At 40.4% G+C, this 17,853-nt stretch overlaps 1 protein-coding gene across 1 annotated transcript; it reads right to left on the minus strand.

Moving 5' to 3' along the window:
- Positions 1-1,766: 1,766 nt before the first annotated feature.
- LOC126608333 (uncharacterized) lies at positions 1,767-5,633 on the minus strand. Its single transcript, XM_050276198.1, has 4 exons — positions 4,799-5,633; positions 3,569-4,221; positions 2,597-2,787; positions 1,767-2,410 (listed from the first exon to the last, which is right to left on the minus strand). The coding sequence occupies exons 1-4, from the start codon at positions 5,316-5,318 to the stop codon at positions 2,035-2,037; spliced, it is 1,740 nt and encodes a 579-aa protein (XP_050132155.1). The 5' UTR covers positions 5,319-5,633; the 3' UTR covers positions 1,767-2,034.
- Between the last annotated feature and the right edge of the window lie 12,220 nt (positions 5,634-17,853).

The following is a 17,853-nucleotide window of genomic DNA, read 5'->3' on the forward strand; positions in this document are numbered from 1 at the left end:
ATGTGATAAGCTAGCATATATGATGTGATATGTGATGAGTTAACATATATGATGAGATATGGGTAAGTTATACAGGTCACCATAGGTGACTCCGACTTGCGTGCTAGTATGGGTTATTAATCACATGATTATTGATATTGCTGATGAGATGCTGTGTTGTGGTATATTTATGATTTTTCTGGAAACTATACAGGCGTTGTAGCAAAGGGTTATAATGTTTTATATGGTTTCTATTAAAATTTTATTTCCAGGGCCACTCACCCTTGTTTTGTTTTCACCCTCCAGGTTTTATTAGCTTAGTTTTCTTATCGTCGAAGATTCGTGGCGATTCTTAGTATTGGAGATTATTTCAAGGGTACGATTCTTAATTCACTCTACTGTACTTGCTTAAGCTCTAACGTCACGTGTGAAGTGGGATCATTCTCGCTCATCAGCACATTTTGGTATTTAGGCACTCTTAGGTTTAAATTTATTCACATTTTTCCACATCATCATACTTTATGGCTTCGTCACCCTCCAGGTGTCGGCCAACACAGCTCGATTCGGAGTCCTAGTGGACATCTCGGGTCAGGGTGTGTTAATAGGGGTTGTTGTCAGTCATGTGACATTTGCATAGAAACCAATCATGACAAGACAACTTCACTCTAGCAATTTATTTTCAAGTGACATGATAGGATAAATTTGACTTGTGAAATGAGTAAAAACATTCACGGGTGCCTCTAACTCGTTAGTTTTGTTGAAAAAGTTGAAGTTTAATTGTTGTTCATTAATTGCAACGACTAGTAAAATGCGTATATTGTAAATCGCAATGATTGATATTTTGTAGAACCAACCAAGTGATACTCAAACTACATGATCAAAATCATAAATGTTGCGACAATACTACTATTGCCTATCGCTATTAGGTGAACAGCCAATATAGCCACGTATTATTCCCTTATTATGGGGCAAAGCATTTAGTGCTTCATAGGGGTGGTTGTCAGTCATGTGACATTTGCATAGGGACCAATCATGACAAGACAACTTCACTCTAGCAATTTATTTTCAAGTAACATGATAGGATAAATTTGACTTGTGAAATGTGGGAAAACACTTACGGGTGCCTCTAACCCATTAGTTTTGTTGAAAAAGTGGAGTTTAATTGTTGTTCTTTAATTGCAACGACTGCTAAACTGCGTATAGTGTAAATCGTAACGATTGATATTTTGTAGATCCAACCAAGTGATAGTCAAACTGCATGATCAGAATCATAAATGTTACGATAGTATTGTTGTTGCCTATATTAGGTGAACGGGCAATACAGTGATGTATTATTCCCTTATTATGGGACAAAGCATTTAGTGTTTCATAGGGGTGGTTGTCAGTTATGTGACATTTGCATAGGGACCAATCATGACAAGACAACTTCACTCTAGCAATTTATTTTCAAGTGACATGATAGGATAAATTTGACTTGTGAAATGTGTGAAAACACTCACGGGTGCCTCTAACCCGTTAGTTTTGTTGAAAAAGTTGGAGTTTAATTGTTCTTTAATTGCAACGACTAGTAACCCGTGTTTAGTGTAAATCGCAACGATTAATATTTTGTAGAACCAACCAAGTGATACTTAAACTGCATGATCAGAATCATAAATGTGTAAACACTCACATGTGCCTCTAACCCGTTAATTTTGTTGAAAAAGTGACGGTTCAATTGTTGTCCTTCAATTGCAAGGACTAGTAAATTATAGTGTAAATCGGAACCATTGAAATTTTGTAGAACCAAGTGAAACTTAAATCGTATGACCAGACTCATACTTGGGCCTTTGTAGGCAATTCAATAATTAATTGGATGGTTTCACTAACACCATGTTAAGCCCAGAATCAGAACTCTCTTCTGAGATTAAATATGCAGTGGAAGTGGAACCAAACAATACCTTCAATGTAAAGCTTACAAGTAATATCACACTATATTATAACTACATTCATTATTTAGGTAAGGGGACTCTACGATTATGTATATAGGCGGCCTTTGCAGTTAGCACAGATGGTACTCTATGACATCTCGGATGGCTTAGGAACTTCCCGGAGCTTGACTGAGTTTTCGAAGCAGTGGTAGAACCCGAAGTGGGGGAATCTCTCATACCATGTGTCTTCCTGCTCATGTGTATCCCAGTGCTCGCCGCTGCTGCTCTTCCCATACTTGTGAACCCACCCAGTACCATTGTGGCCCTCACCCCATGTCCGGTTCCAGCGCTCTCCAAACTTACCTTCCCACCATGTTTCCCCCTGCTTCACGCCATGACCATTTGGATCAAAATGTTCATCCCATTTGTCACCCCATTTTGCCCAGCCATCACCCTCACAGCGCTCAGCCCATTTGTCAGTGTATTTGTCGCTGCCACCATGTCCATCATACTTTTCGCCCCACCTGCAACAGATGCAAAGAATGTCAAGATATGAGCAGGTTGATTGACATATCTGCAGGAATATTACAATTTCTTGAAATCTACTGCCATGCGGAAACAATTTGACCGGACAGCACAAATAAATGAGACAATGTTACTGGGGGCATGCCATCAAACAGTTAATCAATTTAATTCAGGGAGTTTGGTACCTTTCATGCCAGATGTGAGCATGACCAGCCTCAAGGGGTGTGTTTGGGTCAATACTACACCACTTATGAGCCCATTTCTCTGCCTGGCCTGAGGCATCATAGTGTTCCTTCCATTTCTCATGCCACTCATCGCCTCTACCATTCTTTCCCCACTTGTCTGCAGTTTTCTCCATATGCACAAGTCCACAATTCTGCAATCAAATCAAAACTTTCTGTTCAGTTTGTTCTAAGATTTGTAACATTCCTATTCTCATCAGACAAAACTAACATGCCCAAAAATGATAACACGAGAAGAGATGACAGCTTTCCATGCATCTTAAAATCATTAAAAATAGACTGTGCCTACAGAGATGCAGACAGATAGAGGGCCAGGGTTCTAAAACACTTTGAATACGGTTCACGTACATTCAATATGTGCTGCCAGTTGGTGCAGGGAATAGGCATCCTCCCACAATCATGAAAGCATGAGGGTTTTTGGTGTAAAACAACATTTTTTAAACAAAACATTTCATCGCCAAATCAAACCTAACACAATTTATCTCATAAATTCATTTGAAAAATGAGTTAATAGACTCTAGGACCACTATCTGAAAAATAATATCAACTCTGTTGGCAAAAGCGAAATTGTTGTTAACAAGTCAATGGTACAACAAGTAAACTAATTGCTATATAAAACTTCTTATGGCAATCCTGTTGATGGAACACAGCATTTCTAAGGGGCATTTCCTCATTTTTATGAATAGGAGCCTGCATTTACATAGATTAATATAATTTATAGCTCAAAGACTACACAAATTGAAACAAATTCTAAAAGTCTGTTGAGGAAGCAATTTAGACTTGCAATCACAGCAGAAGCTAGGTAGGGTTGTTTCTGACTGGAAAGCAAAGCTAGAATCCATTAAGATTGTGATATTGAAAAGAAGGGGAGAAACATTTAAATTTAGTTGGAAGTAGCAGTGTGTGTGGAATAACCTGCCACATAGATTCCGTCCAAAATTCACGCCAGACATTTCCAGTTGCATCACGTCCCAATTTTTCTGAACCAAGCTCCTTGTGACCAAACTCATCTGCAGCCTCCCAGTACTTATCTTGCCATTCAGTAACTTGGTCAGCACTAACACCTCTGGTCATTGTCCACTTGCAAATCACCCCATCAGGCCTTTGCTCAATTCCAGATTCCTTCCACCACTTAGATCCATCTGTATTCACTCCATATGATGACACCTCATCCACCGCATCAAGAGCTTGAGCTGCCTCTGCTGCATGTGCTGAAAACTCATCACCAAGTTCATGTTCCTCTTTCGGGGAAAGTGCCTTAGAGACGTCCACTTTCTCAACCTCCATCAGTGACTGGAAAGGAGGAAGAGGAGGGCTTCGATTGGGTTCTTGAAGCTTACTCTCTAAGGGAATTGAGAGATAATCCACAGATCGCTCTTTCTCCAACACAGGATTGCTTACATTTAGCTGTGCTGAAGTTTTCATTGCTGTTGGCAAGTCAATGACATCGTCTGAAACTTTATCACTACCCTGAGGGGGTTCCCAGGACCAAAAATCAGGACCTGGAGTCCTGGTTCCTGAAATTTCTGATTGAGGCACTGGCACAACTACACTCCTAATCTGTGCTCCTGTTGAAATTAAAATTTTTTGATAACGAAATGCTCAAATTACTGACATGCAAGTTATAAGAAACAAAAGCAAAAAGTATTCAATTCAATTGATCACAAAATTCAGATGCTCATCCACTACCTTCTAAAAAATACCAAATCAGCATGCCATTACTTACCACCCCACCGTAACTTAAAGTTCTACCCCATCGATTGCAGGGTGTATATCCTCGTATTATCAAATGCCAACATATGTTACAAATTCACAACTCTAACTTTTACAATTTGATATAATGCGATCTCCGTAAAACAATTAAGCCATTTACAATTTGATATAATGCGATCTCCGTGAAACAATAATCCCATCAGCATCCAAAACATATGCAGGATATCAAACTCTAACTTTTTTGTTCTTGGAAATTCTGGACTTCAATTAACAAATAAAACAGTGATCAATTTTTCTCGATAGCATCAAATGTACCTCAAAACTATACCTATATTTATCTTCATTATCCCAAATCAAAATCCCATATTTAAACAAACAATCAGAAATTCAAATTGCTTAATTAAAAATCAAACACAATGTCCAAATCTTTACCATCTTGACGAGCCCCAATTGTTCCGTCACCACCCCTGCCACTCCCACCACCGGAACCTCCGCGATCCCCCGCCTCAGTCCTCAACTCCTTATTCTTGTCCTCCAAAATGGCGCGAGCAGCCGCGATAGCGGCCGCAGCTCGATCAACAACCTGCATTCGCTGAACCCGGTCCCTTTCCTCCTTCGAAACCTCCAGAATCTTTTGGAACTCCTCGCTCTTCTTCTCCAATTCCTCAACAGGCTCCACACTCTGATCATCAACATCGATTTTTGCAGAGTTCTCAACGATCCTTTCGAACTCGGCGACCTTCTTGTCGTTCTCGATGGCCTTCTTCCACATGCCGAGGTACGAGTCCCCACCATCGGAAACCCTAATCCGCAAACTTCCCCTGCCTGTGATTTTGCCTCTCCCAAACGGCGCCATTTTGAGGGATTCTAGCGGAAGAATGAGCGGGTGTTTGTGCTTGTGGAGGTAGAAATGGGCGGCGCGTGGAGCACAGGCGCCGAGCTGAGACGCCATTTCGTGCGGTGGCGGGAAAAGCTGTTGCCTGTTGGCGGAGAGAGTGGAGCGAGCGAGCGAGGAGACCTCAGTTACTGGAGAAAAAGAGAGAAGTGGCGGAGGATATTTCAAGTGTTTATTTTATTTTATTATTAATATTTTATTTATTTTTCTCTGCTTTTTGAAAAGAAGGGGAAAAGGTTCCGTGAGATTGGAGGAAGGTTCTGGGTGCGTTTAATTGATACGTGGACACGTGGCGGGAACGAGAGGGACATAAGGACGGAGCGTGGCGGAAATGGACGGTGGCGTTGGATTCAAAATCCCGAGAGTCTCGGACCGTCCACGACTTGGATCCTGAGGCAAATAGAGACAAGGAAAAAATTTGTAAATGAAGTGATCCGTAACCAATACAATAAATATGTTTATTCAAAATTAAGTAATAATTTAATTATTAGTATTTACGTTATTTAGTAACAAATTTTATAATAAACTTAATTTTTCTAACATTATCGACAAATAGTATGCTCAATTATACGTTGATCGTTATGTCCAATCAATAAAAATAGCATGATGACAGGATAGGCTTTACTGTTAAAGTATAAGAAAAGTTGATGTCGGCATGATAATAGGTTTTCAGTTTTTGTTTTTACTTCGAAAAAAATTGTCAAGAAAATTCTTTCAAGATAAAACTTTTACGGTTCATTTGTATTTTTTAGTTTAATACTGATTTTCGTGTCAACGTTATAAAATTGTATGCAAAAAATATGAGATGCCAGAAAAATTCACATTCAAGAGAGCTTTTTTAGCATTTTTTAAAAACTAAAATCTTGTTTAGTAATTAAAAAAATGAAAACAAAAAAAGTGAAAGCTTTTTGCCAGATTTTGAAATAATTTTTAATTTCCAAAAAGGTGAAAATTAAAAACCATTATGACAAATTATTGAAAAATCAAGAAAATAAAATCAATAATATTTCATCAATAATTTTGTAAAATCAAAAAAGTGAAAATTGAAAACTAAAAGTAAAAATTGGAGATGGTGAAATGATAAATTATTGATTTTATAAAATTAATAGGATAAATATCAGTTTACTACTCTCATATTTCGTAGTTTTCACCATTTAGTATATCAAATTTTTTTCGTTCCAGAGTCATACCTAAAGTGTTAATTTTGGGACAATCTCATACATCCGTTAGTCAAACTGTTAAGTCTGCCATTAACTGATGACGTGACGCCTATGTGGACAATGACTGGACGCCACGTGTCATTAAGGGTCCACTTGGATTATTTTATTTTTCTTGGAAGAAGGGGTTCAAAAAAAAATATTCAAAAAAAAAAAAAAAAGCCTCATCTTCTACCTTCCTCAACCCCCTCCCTTCTCTCCTCTGTTCTTTTGGCCTCATCCTTTTCTCTTCAAAAACCCCATTAATTATACCAATTAGATATATGATATCATCACATTCTTTAGCCCTAGCAACTCTTCCTCCAAGCAACCAAGAACCGCATCTAACAAAACCCAACAATGGAGTCACCTCAAACCAGGAAATCTGGGCTTAACCTTCCCTCTGAGATGTCTGAGACATTGCTCCACCTCGATTCCGTTTCGAGTTCTTTTCATGCGGTTTCGAGCCTTTCAGTGTCGTTGGGTTCTTGTTGGGCGATTTTGCACTTGTCCTCACCATCGAAGCCCTTAACTTGCAGCGACAGATTCATCCGTCGAAGAGGGAGGCAATTCTTCGAAAGTCACTCTAAAACCCTAATTCTATCTCTTTCTATAAAACCTTGTTCTTGTACTTACTTCCCAGAAAATCAAAATTCCGTCTTTTTTAATATCTGCACTTAGGGGTGGATTTTTTTGCCAAATTGCCGTGCCAACCGAATTGCCAACCGTGCCATACCGATTTTGTGCCAAATTTTTTGTACCAATCGGTAATGGTACGGTATTGTACCGTACCGAAATTTCATGGTACGGTATTGGTAATGGATACCATTACCACGGTATTACCGTACCATACCGAAAATACAAAATAATTTATAATTTATAATTTATATAATACATAATTATATAACACATATTTATAATATTCCAATAATTTGAAAATAAAACCCTACTTATATTAGCATTGTTGTTGGTGACTTTGATCTCTTAAAATTGTGGAAATCAAACACAAAAGAGTTCCTAATTCTTTCACAAATAGCCAAAATATCTTTGTAACCCCCACTTCTACTGTTGCTAGTGAAAATGCATTTAGTCTAGGGATGAGGGTTGTGAACCCTTTTAGGGTATTCTTGACTCCTAAAATAATTGAGGCACTAGTGTGTACTAGTGGTTGGCTTAGGGCAGGTGAAGTAAACTTCTACAAGGACCAACGGAAGATATACTTCAATTTTACAAGGAAATAGAAGATGAGAAAACAAGAAAGATATGCTTTAATTTTTTTAGTAAATTTGTTATTAAATGGTTTTCAACTTTAATTCTTCTTGCTACTAATTAATATGTTTTCTTTGTTTGTAATGTAAGCTTGATAGAAACTCCATCTTCTACAAGTTCAATGCCTCCTCCAAAAGCTTCGACATCTCAAGCTTGAATAACTGATCAATAAATTCTCCTTCTTGAAGTTTACTTCCAATTTTCATTTGGTTTGAAACTTTAATTTCTATTTGGATTGTTAACTTCTATTTGTTTTGGTTCGTAACTTCTATTTGGATTGTAAGCTTAATTTTCATGATGAATCTTGATGCTTCATTTGAATTATTATGTGTGTGAATTGTGAATGATGAATAATAGATGAATTTAATCTATAATGTATGAGATAAAGGTACAAAAAAAAAACGTTTTGCCCTTGAATTGGGTTAAAAAAACAAAAACATATTTTGTCTCAAAATAAAATGGCAATTACCATTGTCATACCATGCCAACCAAACTTTTGGCAATACCGAACTTCGGTATACCGAAAGTTTGGTACGGTAATGGTAATAGATTTTACCAAACCGAAAGTTTGGTATGGTAATTGGTACAAGGATTTTGGTATGGTAACCGTACCGAACCCACCCCTATCTGCACTTGCAAAACCCTAAATCCCAAAATCCAATTGTGAAACCAAATTGAATCCCTTTTCATTTTAGAAGTGGCAATTCTCTTTGGATTCGACTGATTTGCAGAGTAGAAGGGAGGGGGTCTATTGATTTACAGGTAAACCACGAACGAAGTTGTTTGTACCATACTTGACCAATTCCGAAACTATTGAGCACCGATCAACGTTATACCGTCAAGGACCCAAAAGAGTTTCCCTCTAACCAGGAGGTCAATCACAGTGCAACACATGTCGACATCAGAAGCCAATCATAGCACGACACGTGTCAACATCAGAAGCCAATCACAACACGACACGTGTCAATGTCAGAATGAAACTAGAAACTCTATTATATAAATAGAGATCATTCTCTCACAATATTTCATAATGTCATTTGTACTAAATCATTCACCAGTACCCACTAAAGGAAAGCTTGAACCTATGTACTTGTGTAAACCCTTCACAATTAATGAGAACTCTTCTACTCTGTGGACATAGCCAATCTGGGTGAACCACGTATATCTTGTGTTTGCTTCCCTGTCCCTATCCATTTACATACTTATCCACACTAGTGACCGAAGCAATCTAGTGAAGGTTACAAACTTCACACTTTCTGTTGTACCAAAGTCCTCACTGATTTTGTGCATCAACATTTGGCGCTGTCTGTGGGAACGAAACTTATTCCCATTCTCTTCAGCTTTGTTAAGCTGGTTTCCACCATTCGTACACTCTCTTTTGACCAGGCATCCCTTTCTAACATGGGGAGTGAAGGAAGCCACAGCACATAGAATGACACCCCTCTTGCACCTGGTACGAAGCAACAAAAGAAGGAACAAAAGAAGTTACTCTTCAAGCTAAAGTCGATGAGCTGGAAGCTCAGAACAACAAGATAGCGATGATAAATGAGATCCTCCAAGAGCAGTATAAGAAGGTCTTCGAGATGCTCCATGAGGCTAGATATACTAAAACACACGAGCTCATCACCCATGTGGAAGTCAACCATCAACTGGGTGCCCCCCAACACGGAGGGTCATTTGCCCTCAACATGGGTATTCCTGTTGATGAACGAGCAACTCATCGAAATGGCGACCAACATGAGACTTATCACAACCCAGCTGCTTCGACCCGAAGCAGGAGGAGTGGAGGAAGACATCTCCTTACAGAAGAAGTGGAAGGATCGAAATCCATCTTTCGCGACTGTCGAGACTTCCTAAAGCAACGTCGAGATAATCCCATCTATGTAAGCTCGAAGATCAATGACCCAAGGGTCTCTGAAAGACTCGGTCCCCTCCCATGTCCTAGGCCGGCTACCAATTTAGGGAAGGGGCAATAAGTCCTAGAGAAACACGAAGGTATATGGGACTTAGAGATGTTCCGACAGATATACCTTGGAAGTCAGTACGGCGAGTCAAGGGAAAAATCACATGCTCTTGATCAAACCTTCCTACTTCCAAGCGGAGATGGAGATTTACGAAAGAAAGCTTTAGTGGTACATGACTCCACTCAGGACCCTCTTGTCCTACAACTCCTTAAGGAAGTAAATAAGTTGAAAGCAGAACGACAAGCTGAGATACCTAATTGGAACCAACCTAGGCCTGGCCCTCTTAAAATGAGGATCATCGACACCCCTTCCAAGCAAAGATAAAACAGAAGCTTGGCTTGCAACTCTATACTGGAAAGGAGGACCCGATTGAACACCTTAACCTCTTTGAGTCTACTATGGCATACCGGATGCACACCGACGAAGAACGATGTCTTCTTTTCCCCTCCACCCTCTCTGGCGGAGCTCTAAACTGGTATTGTCATTTTCCACTTGAGACGGTAGACTCATTTGAGGAATTGAGGAAACTGTTTGTTTCTCAACACATTTTCCAGACCGATCGCTTGCACTCTACGGATGACTTATACACTATTCCCCAGAAGCCAGACGAGTCATTACGTATGTATGCTAGCTGCTTCAGCCATAAGTATTCCCGTTGTGCCAAGGCAGACGACAAGACTGCCCTCAAAGCCTTCACGGTAGGCTTACGTGATTGTTTCTTCAAGTACATGATCAATGCCAACACTTGGAAGATTTACTTTGAGGTGATGGCACATGCTTACAACCATGCCTCCGCCGAGGCAAGGACATATCAAGGGAAACCCCTCATATCCACCCTTTATCAACAAGTAAGGAGTGGAAGCCAGATCCAACCAAATGAAAAAACCTTGACCTTTCAAATAGCAGCGGTGCCTCCCCCTACCTTAGTTAATACTTCGCCAAGTCAATAGATATATCAACCTTATGGCAAAAGGAAAGATTTACATCCTCACCAGTCTCATTTTAGTAAAAGGAGTAAGGGACATTATCTCGATAACCAAGGGAATCGCCACTATAACGCTCGCCCCCAGGCAGTCAACACAGTGGGCCAAGCACATGTCAGGACAAGCCCTACCCCGAGGTATGAAACATACACACCCTTGAACGCCACATGCGTGGCCATTTACCCCAGCATAGCACACCTAATACCGAAGCTAAAGCCAAGGCACACGGATTACAAGCCCATGAAGAACACGGGCACGTTTTGCTGCTACCACGAGTATAACAGCTATGACGGCGAGAAGTGTATCACCCTTCGTGATCATATTGAAGTTTTGGCGTGTGAAGGAAAAATTGATCGATTCTTTCTTCACCCTTCATGGGATAACTGTAACCAACGCCAAGTGAATGTGATATATTCCATAAGCGGCGGCACACCCATATATGAATCTTCCAATAGAGCCATGAAAAACAGTGAATGAGCTTTAAGGCCTGGCCACTAAGTGTTTTACGTGGAAGACATCAGGGGAGTCAAGTATCAAAAGCCTAACTGGGATCCAATATGTTTCTACCCTGAGGAAGAAAGAGGTATCATTTACCCTCACAACAACCCACTGATCATGGAGGCTCACATAGCTAACTTTGAAGTAAGACGAATCCTGGTAGACACATGGGCTTCGGTCAATATCATGTTTGCTGAAGCTTTCAGGGCACTTAATGTAGCTGAACACTTGCTCGATCGCTCGATTTCTCCTTTGATAAGTTTCTCTGGTGATATCGTGCAACCTTTGGGGAGCATACACTTACCTTTCACCATTGGTACATACCTTTACACAGCTACCATTACCACTAACTTCCTGGTGGTTGATTGCCCAACAGCATACAATGTCATCTTCGGACGCACAAGCATCAATGATCTCAAGGCCATGGTATCCACACATATATTGTTGATGAAATTTCCAACCCCCTATGGCAATGGTTACATCAGAGGAGATCAACTTAGTGCACGATCATGTTACAACACTTTGGTCAAGCAACAACACCTGCATGTGCCCAAGGAAACCTTTTCTATTCATGACCAAGTCATAAAGATAAGCCCGGACGAAGCCAACTTGGATTTTCACGGTGGCAACAGTCAACCTGACGATCCTCGAGATGACTCTTTCACCTAGCAAGCACAACCCGCTGAAGAGCTGGAGAAGGTTTCTATATCAAAAGATTATCTAGATCGCATGGTGAAGATTGGCACCACCTTGTCACCACCCATTCGGTTGGCATTGATCTCTTTTTTGCAAGAGAACACCGAGGTCTTCGCCTGGTCATACGAGGATATGCTGGGCATCTCCCCCGATATCATATGTCATTGCTTGAGTATTAACCCCAAGACCAAGCTGGTTAGACATAAGCGAAAATCTTATGACGCTGAACGATACGAAGCAATGAAGGCAGAAGTTGAAAAACTCAAAGGCATAGGCTTCATCCGCGAAGTCAATTACCCAACATAGGTAAAAAATGTGGTCCTTATTAAGAAAAATCCGACCAAAGAAATTCTCTTGCTCCAGAAAGTCTTGTGGAGAATGTGTGTCGACTACACCGACCTAAATAAAGGATGCCCGAATGATAGCTTTCCTCTTCCTCTCATTGACAGACTTATAGACTCTACGGCAGGGTGTGAACTCCTGAGCTTCATGGATGCATACTCAAGATACAACCAAATCCTCATGAACCCTCCGAACCAAGAACACATAGCCTTCACTACTGACAGGGGACTATATTGCTATAAAGTCATGCCCTTCGGCCTAAAGAATGCAGGAGCGACTTATCAGAAACTAGTCAATTCAATGTTCGCCGAACAGATTGGGAAAAGCATGGAAGTTACGTTGATGATATGCTAGTTAAGAGCAAACATGCTCACTAACACATCGCTAACCTATCTGAAACTTTCACCATTGTGAAGAGGTATCGAATAAGGTTGAACCCCAACAAATGTGCCTTTGGCGTAGGCTCTGGCAAATTCTTAGGCTTCATGATAAGCCAACGAGGCATTGAGGCTAATCTCGAGAAGATCAAAGCAATCCTCGACATGAAGGAACCGGTAACTTCAAAAGACATCTAGAGCCTTACTGGCAAGGTGGCAGCCTTAACTAGGTTCATCTCTAAGGCCACGGACATATGTGCTCCTTTCTTCAAAGTATTTAAGGGAAGTAAGAAGTACATTACATGGACTAATGAATGTGCCGAGGCATTCAAGAACCTCAAAGACTATATGAGTAAAGCCCATATGCTCTTCAAACCTGAGGTTGGTGACACTCTCATCATCTATCTGTCGGTATCGACTTCAGCAGTAAATTTCGTTTTCATTTGAAATTATGGTAATGTCGAATGACCTGTCTACTACGCTAGCAAAGCCTTACAAGATGCAGAGACACGATATTCCAACATTGAGAAATTGGCTCTAGCATTGGTTATGTCTGCTCGAAAACTTCGCCCTTACTTCCAAGCACTATCCATCATCGTGCTTACCAATCATCATCTTCGACAGATACTCCAAAGTCCTGACACTTCGGGGCGAATGATAAAATGGGTGATAGCATTGGGTGAGTTTGACATCTCCTACTAACCAAAGCCAGCTGAGAAGGGCCAAGCAGTGGCAAACTTCATCACCGACTTCACATATCCTGTTGACATTGTTTCTACGCCTAAAGAAGTGGTTTCATTACCCTCGAAAGCTCAGAAAATAGAACCAACAGCCCCAGCATGAAGTCTATATGTTGATGGCTCGTCCAACCAACATGGTTGTGGAGCGAGGCTAGTCCTTACGACCCCTGACAAAGTGGTGATGAAGTATAATCTTCGTTTCAAATTCAAGGCGTCGAACAATGAGGTTGAATATGAAGCCCTCCTAGTAGGCTTACATTTGGCCAAACACCTTGGGGTTAAACGAATTGATATCTTCAATGACTCCCAATTGGTGGTTAACCAGGTCACCAACAACTTTAACGCTAAGGATAGCTCAATGGCAGCATATCTGGCACAAACATAATTGTTGCTCAAGCACTTCCACTATCAGATCACCCAAATTCCTCGAGCGGCAAACAGTCATGCAGATGCTTTGGCTCGCCTCATCTCAGCGGTGGAAGACAAGATTGGGAGAAAAATTTAGGTTGAATTGTTAGCAGCACCAAGCACCATGGCTACGGAAGTGACCAACTTACAACATGGGGATAGTTGGATTACCCTGATTTATAGATTCCTTACTTATGACACCCTTCCAAATGACAAAGTCCAAGCTAAGCAGATTCGATACAAGGCTACATGTTACTTGATCATTAATGACTAACTTTACAAGCGGGGTTTTAACCTACCATACCTAAGATGCCTTACGCCTGCAGAGGCGAAAATTGTCCTTCGGGAAATACATGAAGGAGTCTGCGGAGATCATACTAGATCTCGATCCTTAGCACACAAGGCTTTTCGCCAAGGATATTACTGGCCAACATTCCACCAAGATGCCATCAGAATATCTTGCTCATGTGATAAGTGTCAACGCTACGTAACTATTCCTCACTCCTTTCCCGAGCTGAAGCCGCTCACTTCTACGATCAGCCTTTGGCCCTTCGCCTAATAGGGACTTGATTTGTTCGGCCCAATGCCTGCAGGGAAAGGTCCGCAATGCAGTCGTTGCAGTTGACTAATTTATAAAGTGAGCTGAAGTAGAACCCTTGGCAACCATTATTGAGGCAAAAATAGAAGACTTCGTATGGAATAACATCCTTTGTAGATTCAGCATTCTCAATGCGATAGTCACTGACAATGGGTGACAGTTCGATAATAATAAGTTCAGGATGTTCTGCTCTAAGTTCAACATCAACTTATGTTTTACCTCCCCAGCTCATCCCCAGTCTAATGGATAAGTTGAAGCTATCAACAAAATAATCAAGCGAACTTTGAAAACCAGCTTGGACAAGACTAAAGATTGTTGGCCAGAATTTGTACCCCAAGTTCTTTGGTCACTTCGTATCGGACATCAATAGGAGAGACCCCATTCTCACTTGCCTTTGGTACAGAGGCAGTTGTCCGAGTTGAGCTTGAGCAAGCAACGTTCCGAGTCCAGAACTACGTGCAAAGCGAAAATGACAAACAACTTACCCTCAACTTAGATCTAGTCGAGGAACACAGAAACCAGGCTCACTTGAGGAATATTGCCTACAAGTAGCGCATCTCCAACTACTATGAATCAAGGGTCAAACCTCGTTCTTTCAAAATGAGGGATTGGGTATTGAAGAAAAGATTACTCTGCAATAGAGTTCAGAGTGAAAGAACACTTAGTCGAAACTGGGATGGACCGTTTGAAGTTGTTGGCATTAGTCGCCCTGACTCCTACAAGCTTAGAAGCTCCAGTGGCAAGACCATTGGCCATCTATGGAACGCTGATCATTTAAAGTACTATTACAAGTAAACTCACATTGTACAAGTGTTAAGCTTCAACCGTTCGTCATCCTATGTAACGAAGACTATTTGGCATGAATTCAATAAAGACGTGATTTAGACAACTCAGTCCTAATCCTCTTACATTCCTAGCAATGAAACACTCGGGTTCAAAGCTTCAACATGAATGCTTCCAACATGAAACAAAGTCTATGTCAACAAGACTATACAAATAAATGAACAGCTTCACAGTATATTCGTTCAATCATACATTCCAACACATTCATACATAAGCCAACTGTGCTTCGAAAGGGTTCAACATACTTTGTGTCATTCGATACTTGCTACAATGTGCCTCGACACCTTGCCCTTATTGCATAACAAAGATACAAGCAAAGATCATTAAGTTATATGAAAATCATAAGCATTGGCGAGGCACTTGTTACTATGAATTGCATGAAACTTATGCCAAGAATTTACTTAACACGATTGTGATCAACAACCTTTACTACTTTCGAATATAAGTTCATAACGATTAGGTGAAATTCCCTTATATCCTAGCATCAAACTTATGCATGAAAATTATGCGTGCAGTCTCAACCAACACACACAAATCAGTTTTAATTCATATAGATAAGTAAATCGAATTCACAACTTATGAAACGCAATTAGAAGTAATCAAATCATATAGCAAGCATAAACATGGTTTCGAATCCCCCCTAGCCAATGGGGGTTTAGTTCCTCATACTTACAAAACAAAGAGTATTGAAATTAACATTGAAATCAAAGGAAAGACAACACCTAAAGCGTCCATCAATCCACAATTGAATGGCATGCACGTCCAAGCTTCTCCTCCTCCTCTTTGTTGCGGCACAAGGTCTAGGGACAGGTTTTAGATGGTAGTTGTATGGAGGAATGGATATGGAATGGGGTAGTAGTGTTTAGGATGGGTGAGGGTGCGGCAAAGGTGTTTAGGTCAGGAATTATGGAGTATAGTGAGTGATGGCTACGGCAGAGAGCAATGGTTGATTTCTGGCGTGAATTGATGTGTATGAGAGGTGGTGGTTCGGCTAGGGCTGAGATATGAGTATATATAGGCACCTAAAACCCTAGGGTAATCAGATATGGACTTGGATAACCCAAATCCACAAGGAAAAAGGCTTAGAAATCAGAATTCACAAGGGAATAGGCTAAAAGGGTGCGGCAGATAAGGATAGGAAATATAAGGCTTCTAGAAAGCCTTGCAAGGCAAGGAAATAGGTTTCTAGAAAGGGATAGGTGTGGCATAGATAGGTGTGAAGGGATAAAGCATCTAGAAGGTCTTGTTATGCAAGGAAAAGGGTTCCCTTGCTGAAATAGGTGCAACATCCCTCTAGAATAAGGTTAATGTGTCCTCAAGTGTTTAGGACTCCTTTTCCTTCTTTGACTTGGAAAACTTCTTTGTTGCTGAAACTCAAGGCCAATTAGGTTTAACTTTCCTACTTCAAGTAGGAAACCTTGTTTGAGTAGGAATATTCAATTTTCTAGGAATCCCACTTCAACTAGGAAACCTTTGTCAACTAGGAATCCTTTGTCAACTAGGATTCCATCTTTAATTAGGCACTTTCCTACTTCAACTAGGAAACCTTGTTCAAGTAGGAATCATCATCTTCAAATCTTCAATTTCGTCCATTATTTTGGCTCCAAGTATGTGATGTCCAATCCAAGCTCAAATGTGCTCCAAAAGGCTCCAAAATGCACCACTTTGCATACTTTGCCTTTAAAACCTGAAAATACATAAAACTAGCTTAAAAGACTACTTTGACTAAGGAAAAACAACTTAAATGCACAAGAACTAGCTAACTAAGGCGCATAAATATGCTCCTATCAACTCCCTCACCTTCAACGCCACAAGCCGAGCCAACCAAGGCAACATAAGCCACGAGTAGAGCAGCCTCGCAGCATGTGCTACTTCTAGTTGAGCATCATTTCAAATTGAGCACCACCTCATATCAAACATCAGTTCAAGACAACATCTAGTTACTTCGGCCCACACATGGACTGAATTTCAAGTCTCCAGCCAAAAGACTCTCTTGACTGAAGACTTGGGGGACTACTATTTATACCATATTTAGGGCCTCGTATTTAGATCTCGTACAAATACTCGAGGGACTTAAATGTAATTATGTGATAAAGGAAGGGGCAAATATGTAATAAGTGAGGAGTCCTTATTCTATAAAAGGACCCATCACCCTCACAATTAGAGGAGGCCATTTCTGGAGCCTTCTCACCCCTCTCACATCCCTTCTCATTACAGAGGCTATGTCCCTCACTTCTCAGAGAAATACAATAATCAGTGTGGACGTAGCCCAAACCTTGGGGTGAACCACGATACATCTTGTGTTATTTACATTACTTGTAGATTCACGGTCGGATTTACGTTGTTCCAAGACCTCCGGTTTTATGCATCAATAGCATCAATTATTTTAGGCTTTTTAATCAAAATGGTCTATGAGATTACCATAACTCCTCACTTTAGTCCTTGAAACGTAAAATCAATAGAAGTGGTATCTGAGTTTGTCCACCGTCAATCATTTTGGTACTTCCGTGAAATTGAATAAGACGAAATGAATACTCTAAAAAAAATTCAAATCAGTTTGCACATTGTTTTCCAAATTGAGGGTATTTTTGTCATTTTGGTCCTTAGTTAACAGAGATTTTTCACGGAATGACTAAAATAGTTGATGATGGACAAACTCATGGACCAATTCTATCGAT

Source organism: Malus sylvestris, chromosome 16 (assembly GCF_916048215.2).
Source record: "Malus sylvestris chromosome 16, drMalSylv7.2, whole genome shotgun sequence".
NCBI lineage: Eukaryota > Viridiplantae > Streptophyta > Magnoliopsida > Rosales > Rosaceae > Malus > Malus sylvestris.

Coding starts and splice junctions, on each gene's coding strand:
- LOC126608333 (XM_050276198.1), bottom strand. CDS start 5,318: ATGGCGTCTCAGCTCGGCGCCTGTGCTCCACGCGCCGCCCATTTCTAC. Junction 4,222..4,798: donor AATTGGGGCTCGTCAAGATG/GTAAAGATTTGG, acceptor TAATTTCAACAG/GAGCACAGATTAGGAGTGTA. Junction 2,788..3,568: donor GGACGGAATCTATGTGGCAG/GTTATTCCACAC, acceptor ATTTGATTGCAG/AATTGTGGACTTGTGCATAT.